This window comes from Heloderma suspectum, chromosome W, assembly GCF_057233095.1.
Source record: "Heloderma suspectum isolate Gila_16-S chromosome W, 16-S_ref, whole genome shotgun sequence".
NCBI lineage: Eukaryota > Metazoa > Chordata > Lepidosauria > Squamata > Helodermatidae > Heloderma > Heloderma suspectum.
In genome coordinates, this window is record NC_139475.1 from 36,049,986 (window position 1) to 36,068,747 (window position 18,762).

At 46.5% G+C, this 18,762-nt stretch overlaps 1 protein-coding gene across 1 annotated transcript in view; it reads left to right on the forward strand.

Annotated features, from left to right (window-relative positions):
- Positions 1 to 6,171, forward strand: part of LOC146333967 (follistatin-related protein 3-like) — a 48,029-nt gene extending 41,858 nt beyond the window's left edge. Inside the window, exons 5-6 of the mRNA XM_084825333.1 lie at positions 5,434 to 5,661; positions 6,119 to 6,171. Of these exons, the coding sequence (XP_084681459.1) occupies positions 5,434 to 5,661; positions 6,119 to 6,171 (281 nt within the window). The remainder of the gene's footprint in view (positions 1 to 5,433; positions 5,662 to 6,118) is intronic.
- The last annotated feature ends 12,591 nt before the right edge of the window (positions 6,172 to 18,762 follow it).

Genomic DNA, 18,762 nt, shown 5'->3' on the forward strand with positions numbered 1-18,762 from the left:
CAATAAAATAATAAAAATAATAGTAATAAAATTTCATAGACACCTTTCTAAAAAATGATTCAAGGTGACTTACAATAAATTAAAACATAGAAAATTAAACAATGTGTTTAACAATTAGTAGAATCTTTATTAATTCAATATCAACAGGGAAAATGTACGTATTTTATGACATTTTAGTACCCCGAGCCGAATTCCGATGTTTCTCACAGAAGTAAAATATCCTAAAACTAGCTCAGATGTGGTGTCAGAAGAAAAGCACTTAGCTGTACTTCCATGGCTCTCTGAGCAATGTTGGAAAACATTTATCCCAACATTTTACATTGCTGGGACACAGGGCATCTCTACACCAGCCTAAAATCCTGCATTCAAACCGGGGCTTTCTGCCTCCGTTTTAAATGCAGGATCTCAATGACTCCCTTTTTCATGTGCTTCCTTTTCCCCCTCCCCTTCCCCCTCCTTCTCCCCGTATCTGAGCCTTCCATTATCTTTCATTGGTCTCGCTCCTCTTCTTGCCGCTTTTACCCTTTTCACGGAGGAAACTGAAGCGGAACACAACGGGGTAATCTGGTAGCTCATGATCTGCCATCTGTTCAAAAACGGAACAAAGGGCATGTAGTGCAGGAGACGACTTGAATGATCATGGCGTCATGTAAGGAGCCCGCAAACTTCCATGAAGGAGCAATCTCAATCATGGAATAAAAGCTCTGTCTGAAGGAGCCCACAGGCACACAAAAGGCACCCAATGGCAAAAATCAATAGATTTCTTGGGATATTTAACAGCCCAGGTCTTTGTCTGGTTACAGAAACAAAACTCTAAATGTTAAGTGGCTGAAATTTGGGGGCATCTTTTACTATTGTGCAGGTGGCCATGTCCTAGAAAGACTAAGTTGTAGGTCTCCTTCTATATAAATTCTGCCATGAAAAGTAGACAGGGGGGCAGGCGGGGGGTTGGGGGGTTGGCTGCAAATGTATTTAATTGCGATGAGATTATTATTATTAACATTTCTATACCGCCCTATAGCCAAAGCTCTCTGGGTGGTTTAAAAACATTAAAAATGCAGTATACAGGGATTAAAAGCCATTTACATAAAAAGCACACAGACAATATACACAAGAGAGCATATATCAAAAACAACTTCAAACAAGCACTCACAAGCAAATAACCATAACCATAAGACAATCCAGGATCGATTAAAACTTATCATATGCTGCCAAATGCCTAGGAGAAAGGTCTTAACCTGGTGCTGAAAACATAACAATGTTTGTTTGTTTGTTTGTTTATTGATTGATTGATTGCATTTATACCCTGCCTTTTTCCTCTTGCAAGGAACCCAAGGCGGCTTACATTATCCTCCTCCTCTCCATTTTATCCTCACAACAACAACCCTGTGAGGTGGGTTGGGCTGAGAGTTTGTGACTGGCCCAAAGTCACCCAGTGAGCTTCCATGGCCGAGTGGGGACTAGAACCCGGATCTCCCAAGTCCCAGTCCAACACTCTTGCCACTACACCACACTGGCTCTGGTTCAATGTTGGCACCAGGCGGGCCTTGTCGGGGAGATCATTCCATAATTTGGGGGCCACCACCAGGAAGGCCCTCTCCCTTGTTGCTGTCCTCAGTTTATTGGCCCTCACCCAGCCCATTGTCGCAGCCAGGCACCGATTCAGCACATCCACAGCCTCACCTGAAGAAGCTGAAAAGGAGAAATAGAGCTGCGTGTCGTCAGCGTACCGATGACAACGTGCCCCCAAACTCCAGATGACCGCGCTCAACGGTTTCGTGTAGATGTTGAACAGCATGGGGGACAATACCGACCCCTGCGGAACCCCATACTGGAGCGTCCACGGGGCCGAGCAGTGATCCCCGAGCACCGCCTTCTGGAGCCGACCCTCCAAGTAGGAGCGAAACCAGCGCAGTGCGGTGCCTCCCACTCCCAGCTCAGAGAGCTGCCCCGGAGAAAGGACACCACGGTCGATGGTATCGAAAGCTGCGGAGAGATCAAGGAGAAGCAACAGGGTCGCACTCCCTCTGTCCCTCTCCCGAGGTAGGTCATCATACAGGGCGACCAGGGCTGTTTCCGTGCCAAAACCAGGCCTGAACCCCGACCGAAGTGGATCCAGATAATCGGTCTCATCCGAGAGTGCCTGGAGCTGGTTGGCAACCACTCGCTCAAGGACCTTGCCCAGGAAAGGAACATTTGCCACTGGCCTAAAATTACTAAGATCTTCCGGGTCCAGGGAGGGTTTCTTTAGGAGTGGTCTCACTACCCTCTCTTTGAGGCGGCCCGGGACTCCCTCTTGCAAGGAGGCATTAATCACCTCCCTGTCCCAGCCAGCTGTTCCTTCCCTGCCAGATTTTATAAGCCAAGGGGGCCAGGATCCAGTACGGACGTGGCTGCACGAACCTGTCCAAGCACCTTGTTCACGTCCTCGAGCTGCACCAACTGAAACTCATCTAGGAGAACAGGACCAGGCTGCGCTCTGGACACCTCACCAGATTCACCTGCTATAACACTGGAGTCTAAGTCCCAGCGGATGCAAGAGATCTTATTCTGGAAATGCCTAGCAAATGCATTACAGCGGGCCTCAGAGGGGTCTACAGTGTCCTTGGGGCTGGCCTGTAATAGCCCCCGGATGACTCTTACTAATCTAATTGACTCAAAATTCTTCAGTTGGTTAACAACTCTGTTCATTGCACCCCCTGTGTGGAATTATCTGATTGGCTGTGTCTACTGACAGTGCAATCTTACATGTGTTTACTCAGAAGTAAACTCACCTGTGTTCAGCAGGGCTTACTCCTTTGTAAGTGTGTTTTGGATTGCAGCCTGAGCCAGATGACTTTAAAAGGGGAGTAAGCTACTTGTCTGAAAGAGAATTGTGTAAAAACATGGGTACAGTGGTATAATACTCTAATGAGGATTGCGAAGATCCACCAAAGTTATTTTGACTTGTGTTGGAAATGTAACGGAGAGAGTTCTAAATAATTTTTCTCGGGTTATTGAAGCTAGTCAGGGAGAGGAGGTCTTGTGCTACATTTGAGCAACCATGGTGGTTTCAGCCATTCTGGAACAGCCAACACGAATTACTGGTAAGCCATTTTTGTTGGTATAAAGAGGGGGAAATGTTGCCATTAAGCTAGCTGTTTTGTTAGTTGTTGTCGATCTTTTTTTCCTTTGGAAAATGTAATTTGGAAAATTTTTAAAAATGTGTTTTTTAAAAAGGGATTAGACAACAACAAGGAGGAGCAGTTTCCCAATGGTTATTTGCCATTGAAATGTCCATGTTCAGTACAGCCTACCTTTGAATACCCGATAATGGGGACAAGCTTCAGGGGAGAGATGTCCTGTTTGTGGGCTTCCCAGCTGCATCGAATTGGGTATGGTTTTGTTAGAAAAAGACTGTCCTCTTATTCTTTGACTGTCAGCTCTTTGCTGGACCTTTGAGCTATTAGCCATAACTATTGAGCCCACCGGACACACATGTCCAGTGGCAGTGTACATCTGCTAAAAAGGGAAGTCGTAAAACATGGTTAAGACAGTCACATAAGCATAATCACAAAAATAAACATGCCGACGTTATCTCATTGTACATCTGCAGGTCACGCTTCTGCTGTGTCAGCTAGTAGCTTAGTCGGTTAAAATGTCTTATCACTAGCAAGAATGTATAGGGGGCGGAGGTATAAAAAGACTTATGCATGCTTAGCTCGGGGTCCAGACTGCTCTGTACCCGTTTTGCAAAACGACTAATAAAATAGTGTTGGATCTACCGCTGCCTGCCTGGTATCCTTTCTTTCAACCGAAAGCAAAAACTTTTTATCTAACAGTTTTAAGCAGGATGCTGGACTTTTTAAGCTATGAATGGCCAACACTAGGGGTGTACAAACCCCGTGACTTCTCATCGGGGGGGGGGGGGGTCCTCAGCAGGGAAATCTAGGCCGCTTGGGGCCCTGCAGATTTCCCTGGATCCTTACCATATTTGTTGTATTTTGTGGGGTGGCTCTCCTCCATGGGGGCTGGCCCTTCTTCCCTGCGCTGGCCGTTAACAAAGCCCTTGACAGCCGGCACAGGGAAGAAGGGCCTCGGCAGCACGCCAGTGCTCTCACCCGAGCACCATTTAGAATGGAGGAGAGCCAACCCTCAGGAAATCTGATGGACCTGGAGTGGAGTCGGTCTGCTACGGACTTTGCAGGTCGGATTCTGGAGAATCCAGCCTGATTTGAATCCGCAGTGGGTTTCTCCGCCATTTAAAAAAATTATTATTATTTAAAACATTTCTTGGCCTCCTTTGAGGGCAGAAGCCCTCCTAAGGTGGCTTACAGCAATAAAATACATAAAAACAATTAAAATATTAAAAGTGATAAAAACAATAAAAACAATAAAAGCCAACAATAAACCCAGCAACATATGTTAACAGCAGTAACAGCAACAATCACAGCCACCCCTAGCTGACACCTTCATCTCCCACTGGTGGGCTTCTTAGGACTGACCAGAGCTCTGGGGTTCACCCTCTTGCACCTCTGCTTCTCCAGACTCCTTCATATATGACAAAAAATCCTACATGGATGTCGCTTCTGTGTAGGAAACTGAACGTACTCCTTGAGTACACCAGTGCATGTGACAGAGGTGTCTCTTTTTCATGGAGCAAGAAGCATTATCCGCCAACAGCGTACGCCATTGTGCATTTGTGAACTATATGCACCTTGTGGTTTTGGAAATGATGTTTGCATGAAGCAGGGCCTGCAGAACCTCAAGTCTCTGCACCAAATCTGGCCTACCTGGAGTCCCAATCCAGACCTCCAGGCTTCCCCGGAATGTCACACCCCCTTTCCCCCCAATCACCATTTTGTGGTTTCATGGCTTTTTTGCAGTTTTCCCCATTGTAAAAGGTCAAAATGCCTCTCCAAAGGCTGAATTGCTGGCAGCAAGAGCTTTAAGCTAAAAGAGGCTGATATTTTGACCCTGCCCCTTTTGCTTTCGGCCCCACCCACCACTGTAATGCAGCCCCCCCTTCTCCAAAATGGAATTCAGCCCTCTGGCTGAAAGAGGTTCGACACCCCTGCATTAAAGCATCGTATGGTGCGACCAGACTGGGAATGCTGTGTCCAGTTCTGGTCAGCACACCTCAGAAAGGATATTGCAGAGCTGAGGAAGGGGCAGAAAAGGGCAAGTCAAATGATCAAGGGGCTGGAGCAACTCCTCTATGAGGAGAGGTCACAACAGCTGGGGGTGGTTAGCTTGGAGAAAAGGTGAGTGAGGGGAGACGTGATGGAGGCGTGCAAAATTATGCATGGGGTGGAGCACGTGGAGAGGGAGACATTTTCCTCCCTCTGGCATAGAGGATTCATCATTTTTCTCCATTGCATTTGTATCTGTTTTGATGGGATGTAAGCTCCGCTCCTGCTTCTCCCCCAGCTGATCTCAGTTTCCTCCCCACAGAAACTTGCTCCAGCATCGTGTGCCCTGGAACCCACACATGCGTTGTGGACCAGACAGGGAGTGCCCACTGCGTGATGTGCTGGGCTGCCCCCTGCCTAGACCCTACAAGCCTTGACCACACCATCTGTGGGAACAACAATATCACGTACCCCTCCACATGCCACCTGCGGCGAGCCACATGCTTCTTGGGCCGATCCATCGGAGTCCATCATTACGGAAGCTGCGCAGGTATGTTTTGCTTGCATGTGAGAAGTACTGTAACTCAGTGGTACACCTATTTGCATGCAGAAGGTTCCAGGTTTTGCATAGTTTTCCTCCTCCCCCTATTCTTAAAGGTTGAAATTCCTTTTCAAATGCTTATTTACTGACAGAAACAGCTTTAAGCAAAAATAAATTGGTATTTTTGACCCCACCCCCTTTTGCCTTTGGCCCCACCCTCTTTGCCTCTGGCCCCGTCCACCACTGGAATGCAGCCCCCGAAAGCTTCTCCAAAATAGAATTTGGTGCTTGGGCCGAAAGTGATTCAATACCTCTGATCTAAACAGGGGGTGATCCCCATAGAACCATTAAGTCCAAAGTCAAAAATTACCTAACTGCACCAGAGCCTTGAAGACACAGCTCACACCATGTACTGTTGAATAAAAATGAATAAAAGTGCTGCCTTTTTTTCTTTTTTTTCCTGTAGCCTTAAGCAAGTACCCCGTGGATACAGGCAACACTGAAGAAAACTACATCTAAACCGACGTTTGAGATTTGTCCAACTTCTAACACGCAGGGGCATTATCTGTAATAATGTACAGACCATATATACCTGATATTTATTACAACCAAAAGAAAAAAATACCCTTATTTATATAAATAGATATAGAAGTCAGCTGATGTAACCTACACATATCCATCCCAATTTTCCCAGTTCTGGTCTCCCCCCCGCCCCGCACCCCAAACTGTAGAATTTATTTCCAGGAGTGAGTAAAGAGATCAATTCCATGGGATGTGGGAAAATTGATGATTACAGTTCTAGAGGTCGAGTGGGTTCAATCGATAACATTCAGCCCTTAACTCCCAACCAGGTCAACCTCCTTGTCCTTGGCTCACTGGAGGTCACTTAGCCTTCAAAACACCTTCACCTTCCATACCTGCCTATAACATACATTTCTTGTTCCTGGGCCTGGTGTGAGGTGTTTCCTTCCTGCCACCTTTCTCATCATTGGGCCCGGTGTGAGGTGTTCCCTCCCTAGCACATTTCTTGTTCTTAAACCTTGCTTTTTGGTCCATTGTCTCCCCTCTTCCAGTTCTTTTAGCCACCATGCATGTTACCTCTCTCCCCCTTATTCCTCTTACCTCCTGGGGCATTGGCCCTCAGCCTCTCCCTACCTACCCGGCACCCTAGCCTCCACCTACTTGTCCTTCCAAAACCACACTGCCCCTGGGCCTGTATGAGGGTTTTCTCCTGATCAAACCAAACGTTCATCCCCCTCACCAAAGTTGCACTGTTTCTTAACATTCTATGGCGGACACTTTCAAACTTGCAGGTCAGAATACTCACAAACATTCTGCAACACCATAAAAGTTCAGAAAACAGACAGGGATTGTGGTGGCATGGAGATTTGCTGTGTCTGACAGGCAATAGGCAGTTTTCTGCCTATTTTATATACATATATAATTTAGGTTCACCACCTATGCCACTGAGTACATTGTGAGCTGTGTTGCCCTTTCTCCGACAATGTGGCGGCTATCTACACTTACTCTTTACTTAGTTTCCAAAGAGTTTCTGCTGCCCTCAGTTCACATGATGCTTCTCCTGTGTTGTTTTGGTGCCGGTATTATCAGTGATTTTTAACTGGTTTCATCACCCAAACAAAGCGTAACATAATCCCAGATTCCCAGTGATGTGTTCCACCTTCCTGCTTTGGTGACTGTATATGGCCCATGGGTTACTCATATCCATGTCCTTATAACCAGCTCTCAACACGTGAGAGATTGCTGTCGAGGACTCTCCCACTAGGGATATTGTTAAATCCCTTCCTTCTGTCCTCCGTAGGGGTATTAGGATTGTATTTAATCCCATCTGGGTTTTTTCAGGTTTGCCCTTCCATTGGCAAATCCCTGGGGTCGGGTTTGCCTGTGCCTGCCTCTTTTCAAGGAGGGAGGGAGATCCCATTGAAAGCAAATTGCCTTTAAGGTTTCTTTCTGATTTGGAGGCAATGGAGAACGCCTTCCCCACCCAAGCATGAGTGCCTTATCTAAAGCGACTCCTTAAAAAAACTTTTAAAAATGACCCTGCCAAGCTCTGCATGATGAATGTATTCAGGGAGGGGGGAAAGGCATTTTAACTGACCCCCCGTCAAACTGGTGAGCAAAAGGGAGAAGAAGCAGGCAAGGGTTAAGAATGACAATCCTCCTCTCATAGATAAAAACTCCACTGGAGTCAATGGGAGGGGGAGGTTCCAAGTAACGCACTGAAGGGTGTAAAGGAAGGCCGGATCTCTGGGCCCAATCAGCCCCCCCTTGATCCACAGCGCCCCCCCCCCAGTCCCTCACAGCCAGCTCAGCTTGGCCTGTGAGCACTCCCTTCCCAGAGGAGGACATGGTAGCCACTGAATTTAGCACTGGCCCAGAAAAGAAATAGCAGCAAGGATTTTGAGGTAGATGCTTATCTACTAATAAGGCGTAAGGGAATGAGAAGAGAGGCAAGACAGAGTACAGTTTAGCTTTCCCCAAACATCAACTCCCCGTTTGGAAACCCAGCACAGACTAAAACAAGAAAAGCCTACATAACCCTAGTCTACGCACACCTCTGAGCAGGATCCTTAGTTAATGCCAGCGCTCCAACACCTTCCACCCGGACCCGACGGAAACCAAAGGACCAAGAAGAACGGCTGCGGCTCTCTTTTTATCCCATTCCAAACCCAGTCCCTCACTCTGTCATCCCCCCTCCCTTCCCACAGGGAGGATGAGCTGTTTTTTTTCACACTGCCCCAGCTGTGCTGGCCTCTTGGCAGGCCAAGTTGTTTTACGACCTTGGGCCCCTGATAAGGCCTCCGTCCTGGCGCCTTCGGTCCAGGCATGCCCACATCTCTTCCTCCCTCCAGGTGGCCTGGCTTGTAAATCTTCTTGCTGGATCCCACTCTCCCCTACCCTAAAACACTAAAACACCACTAAAACTATGCAAGGTAAAATTAACTCTTTCCCACCACAGCTTTGGCCCCATAAGGCCTTCTCCTTGACAAAGGGGATGCAGGATCTTAAGACTGCTACTCCAAGCAGACGTACAGTGCACTCCTGTGCAAGCCTACTCAGAAGCAAGCCCCAGTGAATCCAGTGGCACTTAGTCCCAGGAATGTAAATGGGTCAGGTGTATTTATGAAGCCGCACATTTCACATCTACAAGTCAGTTCAGCCAAACTCCCTCTGCTAATGTTGATTGGCGTCCTGTTGCAGTTAGAACTGAGATGGGATCCTAAACACTTTGAGGACTGGAGCAGTAAAGCACAAGGTTTGTTGAGAAATCAAGACCTCCCTGTGCCCTTATCAAACAATAAAAAGTAGCCTTACAGCCAGTGTGTTTACTCAGAAGTGAGCACTGCTGTGTTCAGTGGGATCTCAGAGAAGCATTGGGGGTGGTTAACTAATTTACAGCTCAAGTCTGTGCACATTTACTCAAAAGTCAGTCCTGCTGATTTCAATGACAGTTACTCTCAGGTAAGATTGAAGGCAAGAATGCTATCAATGGACACTTTCCCTCCATGCAGGAAACCTTTCCCTACAGGCAGCCTCTCTGGAAACTCTCTGCAATACCCACAAGAGGAACTGGAGTTCTTTTATGGAAGTCCAGGAAGTTTACCAACACAGAAGTTATTACAGCAGACTAGGAGTTAAATTGAAAAAAGAACACCCATACCGCTCACTATGTGACTGGTAAACATAATACTGCATGCACACACACCCATATTAACTTTATAGGGAAGTCGCTGCTTCCGTAAATAACATTTTAAAAGCCGAGGAAATCACAGACAAATCCAGATTTGTTAGAGTCCATTTCGGATTTCTCCAACATCCCTAGTATTTCGTTGCTCTTAGAATCATAGAGTAGTAGGGTTGGAAGGGGCCCACAAGGCCATCGAGTCCAACCCCCTGCTCACTGCAGGAGTCCAAGTCAGAGCATCCCTGGCAGGTGGCTGCCCAGCCTCGTCTTGAACACCTCCAGTGTAGGAGAGCCCACCGCCTCCCCAGGGAATTGGTTCCACTGTCGTATTGCTCTGACAGTCAGGAAGTTTCTCCTGATGTTCAGCCGGAATCTGGCTTCCTGTCACTGGAGCCCATTATTCCGTGTCCTGCACTCCGGGATGATCGAGAAGAGACCCTGGCCTTCCTCTCTGGGACCCCCTTTCAAGTGCTTGAAGAGTGCTATCCTAGCTCCCCTCAGTATTCTCAAGGCTAAACATGCCCAGTTCTTCCTTGAGCCGCCCTCTTTTACCACATTAAACATTCCCCTATTGAAAGTGTGGGGTGAGTTAAAGCTTTCCAGGAAGTATGAGAATGTGGAAATTGAGTGGGTGTGAATTAGGACGTTATAATCTGATTGTTTTGAAAGCAATCTTCTGCTGCCTTCATTGTGCTTACATGCAAGGTGTAGATTGTCCGTGGTCTTCTGAAAGTGTTGCTCCTTTATATGTTTAAAAGAGCCTATTTTCTATTTTTTGATGCTTGTGTCCTGATCTTTTTTACATGTTTCTTCTATTGACTGGTGGCAGTTAGATACAGGGTTCCCCAGCCTTTCTGGGCCCATTTGGAATTCTGAGGCAGTGTTGTGGGTGCTCTCACAAAATGGCCACCATGGGAGGGCTTCCCATTAACAAAATGGCTGCCATGGTGGGCATGGCCAACCACAAAACACCCATTTCCCATAAGGCAAACTGGTGAGGCTAAAAGAAAACTAACCACAGACACTGCTGAGCACCTGGGGAGATGTCCATTGGCATATTGGTGCCCACAGACCATGTTAGGGACCCCAGAGCTAAAATTTATCTTGAAGGCCGAGGTCCCATTATGCCTAATCTGAATACATCAAGTACACTTTGTATAAACTTTACTTATTTTTATAATCCCTGTAACACCTTAAGTAGGGCAGAATTTTCCAAAGGGAGTCAAAACAGGAGGCAGAACAGTTGGGGGAGGGCACAGCTGGCACCCAAGGGTGGCTGGGTCAGGCATTTGTGAGGGGTCTTTGCACAGGGTGCCTAAGAAGATGAAATCCAAAGAGAATGCTCAGTTTGCATGTTCCATCCCTTCCAGGTTAAGCCTGCCTGAGGGCCCCAGAAATCCTGGTCTGGAGCTTTGGCCTTGTTGCACAAAATGCTAGTTTCGCCCCCTGGAGGCGAGTCCAATTTGCCCCAAAGAGGAGAGTCAACTTCAGGCCGGGTCCAACTCGATTTTATTGTTTGCAAACAGTTCGACAGAGGAGCTCACGCTCAAAGCAGAGTCGACCCTGGGCAACCTCCGCGCTACAGTTTTATCACTTAGCTTGCATTCCTCAGCCAGCCTGTCACTTTGATTGGTTGCTAGCAGTTTGCTTGGCAACCTTATCTTAGGGTTACTGTCTGCTCATTCCAGGCATGCGCAGCTCTTACAATACTACGTGCTGCTTAAGACACATACAATGGCTTTTAGGTTGCATTTTTACTACAGCCTGGCTTAATATTTTGAGGAGAAAGACAGTTCTGGAATATATGAACACAAGAGGGAACCTTCAACAAAACGTTGCGATTTATGGCCAGCTCCTTACTGAGGCACTCCTGGTTAATGCTAAAGCTGCCTAGGCTGGTTAGCCCAGGTAGAAGATTAGGGTCAAAAGAGGCAGCAAAGTTGCCTTTCCTCTTCCACATTTTCAGAGGTGCAGGGAGAAACTCTGTGGCTCTTCCCAGCTCCTTTAGCCTGGCAGCCACCATTCCCCCACCCCCAACCCAGATGACATCATCTTGATGTCCCAGATCATTCTGGGGGAAAGAAATTGGCGGCCCGGTGGCTGTGAAACGCCAGGAACGCACACCAATGAGCTTGCGCCCCCTCCCCACAAAAAGCTCACTCCTCCTCTCTGAAAATCACAAAAATGTGAAATTTGGCCTCTAGCCAGCCTGGGAGAGGCACCTTAACAGTGCTGCTTACATCATGCCCCCCTCTGGAGGGCTCCTTTTTGGAGGCTAACCTAGAGCCCCCTCCCCATGCCAAAAATCACCTGTGTTGGGGGAACTTGGGGGAACTTGGGGGAGACAGCCATAGACCCTTCCCCTCATGACAGAGTTAGCCCCCCCCCCCCTTCCCGGACTTCAAAGTAGAAGCCCAGCAGCCATCTAGCCCCAGGGAGTGCAGGTACCTAAAGCATCTAACCCCAACCTGGTGCCCTCCAGATGTGTTGGGACTACAACTCCCAGCATCCCCCAACGAGCATAGCTGGCCTCAAGGAGCAGACTTGGCCAGCTGCCAGACACAGAAGCGCCAGCCTGTGGCATAAGGACTCCTCATCAGTAAAGGTATACCCATGATCAAGGCTCTGCTCATGAGTAGACAATTTATCCAGTGGTGCTAATGGCCTGCAACTGTCAAGTCCAGGGTGTGGGTGGCAGGCATCCTGGGCAAGAACACTGCAACTACAAGGGATGGAAGTGGGTGAGGGTTAGACCCAAACAAGGCGTGGCTGGGACAGAGGCAAAAGCAGAGTCCAAACAGGCAGGGGTCAGTTACCAGCAGGTTGACAGCAGGGCCAGAGAGAAGAAAGCAGAGTCCAAACAGGCAGGGGCAAGAACTGGGAGAGGGCCTTCTCTGCTGTGGCACCCTGGTTGTGGAATGCCCTCCCCTTGGAGGCCCGATTGGCACAGACATTGGTCTTGTTTTGGCACCAAGTAAAAACATGGCTTTTTTTCCCAAAGCCTTTGAGGGCGAAATGCATTCCCTAGCACATTGTTTTAACTGTTTTATTGTCTTAGATTTTGACTGGTTTTAACTTATTTAACAGTTTAATATGTTTTTAGGTGTTTATATTATTTATCGCTTTATGCTGTTTAAATTGATTTTATCTGTATGCTGCCCTGAGATCTTAGTGATATAGGGCGAGATAGAAATGTTTTAATAAATAAACAAAAAAATAAATAATAGTAGGACAGTTTGGGGCTCCCAGGTGCAGGAGTAGTTTCCAGACGGTGGGAAAAGGACAAGCTGTTGACGGGCAAATCAATCCAGCAGAAGGTGCCAAGTCTTCAGGGAGCAGGGCTGGTGCAGCGAGAGAAGAGGCATTTTTGCACATTTTGCCCTTATTTTGCACACTGTTGGCAGGGAAGCAATGTGGTTAAGCTAAAACCCATGCAAGGCTGGAGCACTGATATACACAGGGTATTGCAGCTGCAGTTCTTTTTAAGTTAAGTGTACAAGCTAAGATGGCTCCTTCTGAAGAATTTTACATGGCATTTATTTAGTTTTCTGAGAAAAAGCAACATATGTTCCTTCTGCCACAGCCAGCTTGCCACATCATCTGGCGCGCCATGATTTATTGCGGCTTTAATTGGTTCCTGAAGCAACTGTCAAATTACCCACATGCTTCTGATCTTCAGAAGGATAGGTGTGTGGGTGTGGACAGGAAAATAGGTTGGTTTTAATTTTTGTGAACCGCCCAGAGAGCTTTGGCTATTGGGCGGTATAGAAATTAAATAATTAAATAATTAAATAAAAAATAGGATACATTTAGCCAGGAGGGGGAAAGAAAGGGGGGGATTGTCACTGCCTAGGGAGATCACATGCCTTGCTACAGGGGGCAGCTGTGCACAGAGCTGTGGATTTGTGGTTCTATCCCCAGCCCCTCCTGAAATGTATGAAGAGGGAAATTGTGCCCATCACCGGTCTGGCAAATAAGACCAGAAAAGCTACAAGCCCCCACCCCAATTTTTCACTAGCCTGTCTGCCCATGTTTCTTATCCATTTTTGCCATATTAACAATCCTCAAAGGGGGTGGGGGGGATCCAGAACCAACATTCTGGTTTCTTTTTTGCCTGGTTGCCCAGAGACATTTCCTGCTCACCCCAGGCAACTGGGTGAGTGGCTATATCCTCACTAATAATTAATGATTGGAGCCTTCATTAAATGTGCTACCATTTGGCCTCTGGTAGAACAACTGGTGTGGTGTAGTTGTTAAAGTGTTAGATTAGGGCTGCCTTTACACTAAAGAAAACCCCTGCAGTCCTCCTGTTCTGGAGCCTTTCTGCATTTACAGCGGGCTCCCAGACGGCGACCACGTGAATGCTGGGAGAGGAAGCTTTTAATTTTTGAGGTTCCATAGAACTCAATGAAGCACCGCCATCTAGTGGCTGTTTTAATAGCGTAACAATCTGAGTTTTTTAATACCTCATTTTCTCCAGATCTGTTTAACATGGAATAACTGGGAAATACCTCTGGATGTGCCCTGGAGGTTGATGATGTCATGAAAAGGACCTGCAAACTTCCATGAGTGAGCAATCTCAATAGCAGGGTAAAAGCTCCATGTGAAGAAGCCCTCTGTTTCTTTTTTTAAAAAATAGTAATTATTTTAACATGGTGTTTTTATTATTTTATCCTATCTGCTGGTCACCCCTCTGAGATCTTTGGATGTGGAGTGGTATACAAATATTGTAAATAAATAAACATACCAAGACCTCAATGTTAAAAGCCTGGAGTTTTCCAACTTTTGGTGATTACCCTACAAACTGCCATCAGCACAAACACAATTCCTTCCTTCCATGTCACTTTTGTGTTTTGTTCTTCCCAAGTTGCGTCATTCCTAATTCAAGTGAACTGAGCATGGAGAACCGAACCTACCACAGCCTTCATGGCTATCAGAACAAGGGTGCCAGAAGCATGGTGCTATCTTTGTCTCATGAAATGTTGGAGGAGATGCTGAACACTGACTGACAATGCTGGCTGGGGATTATGGGAACTGCAGTCTAGTGCATCAGGGGCGCACCAGGCTGGGGAAGGCTTACACACAACAACCTTGCCATGTAGTCTGGTGTTACTATGCTGTCATTGTGGGCTGGTGTGTGTGAGGGGGATGTCAGGCTGATGAGTTGGGCTGAGCTGGGGGTGGGGAGGGGGCCGAAAAGGGCCCTGGCAGGATTGTGACCTCTGCAGGAGAGGCCAAGCAGTCTCCTTAAATTGCTCTCAGTTCAAATTCAGAGTAAGCCATTTAACATCACAGTGATCCAAATATATGCCCCAACCACAGATGCTGAAGAAGCAGAAGTAGATCAGTTCTATGAGGATCTGCAGCACCTACTGGACAATACGCCAAAAAGAGATGTTATTTTCATTACAGGAGACTGGAATGCTAAGGTGGGTAGTCAAACGACACCCGGAACTACAGGCAAGCATGGTCTGGGAGAACAAAATGAAGCGGGGCATAGGCTGATAGAATTTTGCCAAGACAACTCACTGTGCATAACAAACACTCTCTTCCAACAACCTAAGAGACGACTTTATACTTGGACTTCACCAGATGGCCGACACCAAAATCAGATTGACTACATCCTTTGTAGCCAAAGGTGGCAGACACCTTTGGTCAGATCAGTCTGATATGAGCTCACTAATATTCCTCATGAATATGCAGTGGAGGTGAAGAATAGATTTCAGGGGCTAGATTTAGTAGATAGGGTCCCGGAAGAACTATGGACAGAAGTTTGCGACATTGTTCAGGAGGCGGCAACAAAAAACGTCCCAAAGAAAAAGAAAACCAAGAAGGCAAGATGGCTGTCTGCTGAGACACTGGAAGCAGCCCAAGAAAGAAGGAAAGCAAAAGGCAACAGTGATGGGGGGAGATATGCCCAATTAAATGCAAAATTCCAGAGGTTAGCCAGAAGAGATGAGGAATTATTTTTAAACAAGCAATGCGCGGAAGCGGAAGAAGATAATAGAATAGGAAGGACAAGAGACCTCTTCCAGAAAGTTAGAAACATTGGAGGGAAATTCCAGGCAAAAATGGGTATGATCGAAAACAAAGATGGCAGGGACCTAACAGAAGCAGAAGAGATCAAGAAAAGGTGGCAAGAATATACGGAAGACCTGTACAAGAAAGATTATAATATCGGGGATAGATTTGATGGTGTTGTCAGTGAGTTAGAGACAGACATCCTGAAAATTGAGGTTGAATGGGCCTTAAGAAGCATTGCTAATAACAAGGCAGCAGGAGACGACGGTATCCCAGCTGAACTGTTTAAAATCTTGCAAGATGATGCTGGCAAGGTGATGCATGCCATATGCCAGCAAATTTGGAAAACACAAGAATGGCCAACGGACTGGAAGAAATCAATGTATATCCCCATACCAAAAAAGGGAAGCACCAAAGAATGTTCAAACTATCGAACAGTGGCACTTATCTCACATGCCAGTAAGGTAATGCTCAAGATCTTGCAAGGGAGACTCCAGCAATTCATGGAACGAGAATTGCCAGATGTACAAGCTGGGTTTAGAAGAGGCAGAGGAACTAGAGACCAAATTGCCAATATCCGCTGGATAATGGAGAAAGCCAGGGAGTTTCAGGAAAACATCTATTTCTGTTTTATTGACTATTCTAAAGCCTTTGACTGTGTGGATCATCACAAATTGTGGCAAGTTCTTGGTGGTATGGGGATACCTAGTCATCTTGTCTGCCTCCTGAGGAATCTGTATAACGACCAAGTAGCAAGGGTAAGACCCCTTCATGGATCACTGCCTTGTTGTGGCGAAGGGGCTTGCGTAACTCAGTGAAGCCATAAGCTATGCCGTGCAGGGCCACCCAAGACGGACAGGTCATGGCAGAGAGTTCTGACAAAATGTGGTCCACTGGAGAAGGAAATGGCAACCCACTCCAGGATTCCTGCTAAGCAAACCCCATGGAACGTATCACAAGGCTAAAAGATATGACGCTGGAAGATGAGACCCTCAGGTCGGAAGGTGTCCAATATACTACTGGGGAAGAGCAGAGGGTATTTCCAAGTAGCGCCAGAAAGAGTGAAGCGGCTCGGCCAAAAGGACACTCAACTGTGGATGTGTCTGATGGTGAAAAGAAAATCCGATGCTGTAAAGAACAATATTGTTTAGGATCCTGGAATGTCAGATCAATGAATCAAGGTAAGCTGCAGGTGGTCAAACATGAGATGGCAAGACTGAACATTGACATCTTGTGAATCAGCGAACGAAAATGGACAGGCATGGGCGAATTTAATTCAGGTGACCATCATATCTACTACTGTGGGCAAGAATCCCTTAGAAGAAATGGAGTAGCACTCATAGTCAACAAAAGGGTGGGAAAAGCAGTACTGGGGTACAATCTCAAAAACGATAGAATGATCTCAGTACGAATCCAAGGCAAACCATTCAACGTCACAATAATTCAGGTCTATGCCCCAACCACTGAGGCCGAAGAAGCTGAGGTTGATCGGTTCTATGAAGACCTACAACACCTTCTAGAACTAACACCAAAGAAAGATGTCCTCTTCATCATAGGGGATTGGAATGCTAAAGGAGGAAGTCAAGAAATTGCCGGGATAACAGGCAAGCATGGCCTTGGTGTACAAAATGAAGCAGGACAAAGGCTAATAGAGTTTCGCCAAGAGAACACGCTGATCATAGCAAACACTCTTTTCCAACAGCACAAGAGGCGACTCTACACATGGACATCACCAGATGGTCAATATCGAAATCAGATTGATTATGTCCTTTGCAGCCAAAGATGGAGAAGCTCTATACAGTCAGTCAAAACAAGACCTGGAGCTGACTGTGGCTCAGATCATGAGCTTCTTGTTGCAAAATTTCAGCTTAAATTGAAGAACGTAGGGAAAACCACTACACCATTCATGTATGACCTAAATCATATTCCTTATGAATATACAATGGAGGTGAGGAATAGATTTCAGGGATTAGACCTGATAGACAGAGCGCCTGAGGAACTATGGACGGAGGTCCGTAACACTGTTCAGGAGGCAGCAAGTCAATCCATCCCCAAGAAAAAGAAATGCAAGGAAGCCAAGTGGCTGTCTGATGAGGCTTTACAAGTAGCTGAGGAAATAAGGGAAGCGAAAAGCAAGGGAGAAAGGGGAAGATATATGCAACTGAATGCAGAGTTCCAGAGAATAGCAAGGAGAGACAAGAAGGCCTTCTTAAATGAACAATGCAAAGATATCGAGGAAAACAACAGAATGGGAAAGACTAGAGATCTCTTCAAGAAAATTGGAGATCTCAAGGGAACGTTTTGTGCAAAGACGGGCATGATAAAGGACAAAGAAGGCAGGGACCTAACAGAAGAAGATGAGATTAAGAAGAGGTGGCAAGAATACACAGAAGAACTATCCAGGAAAGACCTTAATGTCCCTGATAGCCATGATAGTGCGTTCACTGAACTTCAGCCGGACATCCTCGAGAGTGAAGTCAAATGGGCCTTAGGAAGCATTACTAACCACAAAGCTAGCGGAGATGACAATATTCCAGCTGAGCTATTTAAAATCCTAAAAGATTATGCTGTTAAAGTGCTGCATTCAATATGCCAACAAATCTGGAACACTCAACAGTGGCCACAAGACTGGAAAAGGTCAGTTTACATTCCAATTCCAAAGAAGGGCAACGCCAAAGAGTGCTCAAACTACCGCACAATTGCGCTCATTTCACATGCCAGCAAGGTAGGTGATGCTCAAAATCCTACAAGCTAGGCTTCAGCAGTATGCGAACCAAGAACTACCAGAAGTACAAGCTGGGTTTCGAAGAGGCAGAGGAACTAGAGATCAAATCGCCAACGTTCGCTGGATCATGGAGAAAGCAAGAGAATTCCAGAAAAACGTCTATTTCTGCTTCATTGACTACGCTAAAGCCTTTGATTGTGTGGATCACAACAAACTGTGGCAAATTCTTAAAGTGATGGGAGTACCAGACCACCTTACCTGTCTCCTGAGAAACCTGTACGAGGGTCAAGAAGCAACAGTAAGAACCAGACATGAAACAACCGAGTGGTTCCAAATTGGGAAAGGAGTACAACAAGGCTGCATATTGTCACCCTGCTTATTTAACTTATATGCAGAGTACATCATGAGTAACGCCGGGTTGGATGAATCACAGGTCGGAATTAAGATTGCCGGGAGAATGATCAACAACCTCCGATATGCAGACGATACCACCCTAATGGCAGAAAGCGAAGAGGATCTAAACAGCCTCTTGTTGCGGGTGAAAGAGGAGAGTGCAAAAGCTGGTTTGAAACTCGACATAAAAAAACTAAGATCATGGCATCTGGCCCCATCACTTCCTGGCATATGGAAGGGGAAGAAATGGAAGCAGTGACAGATT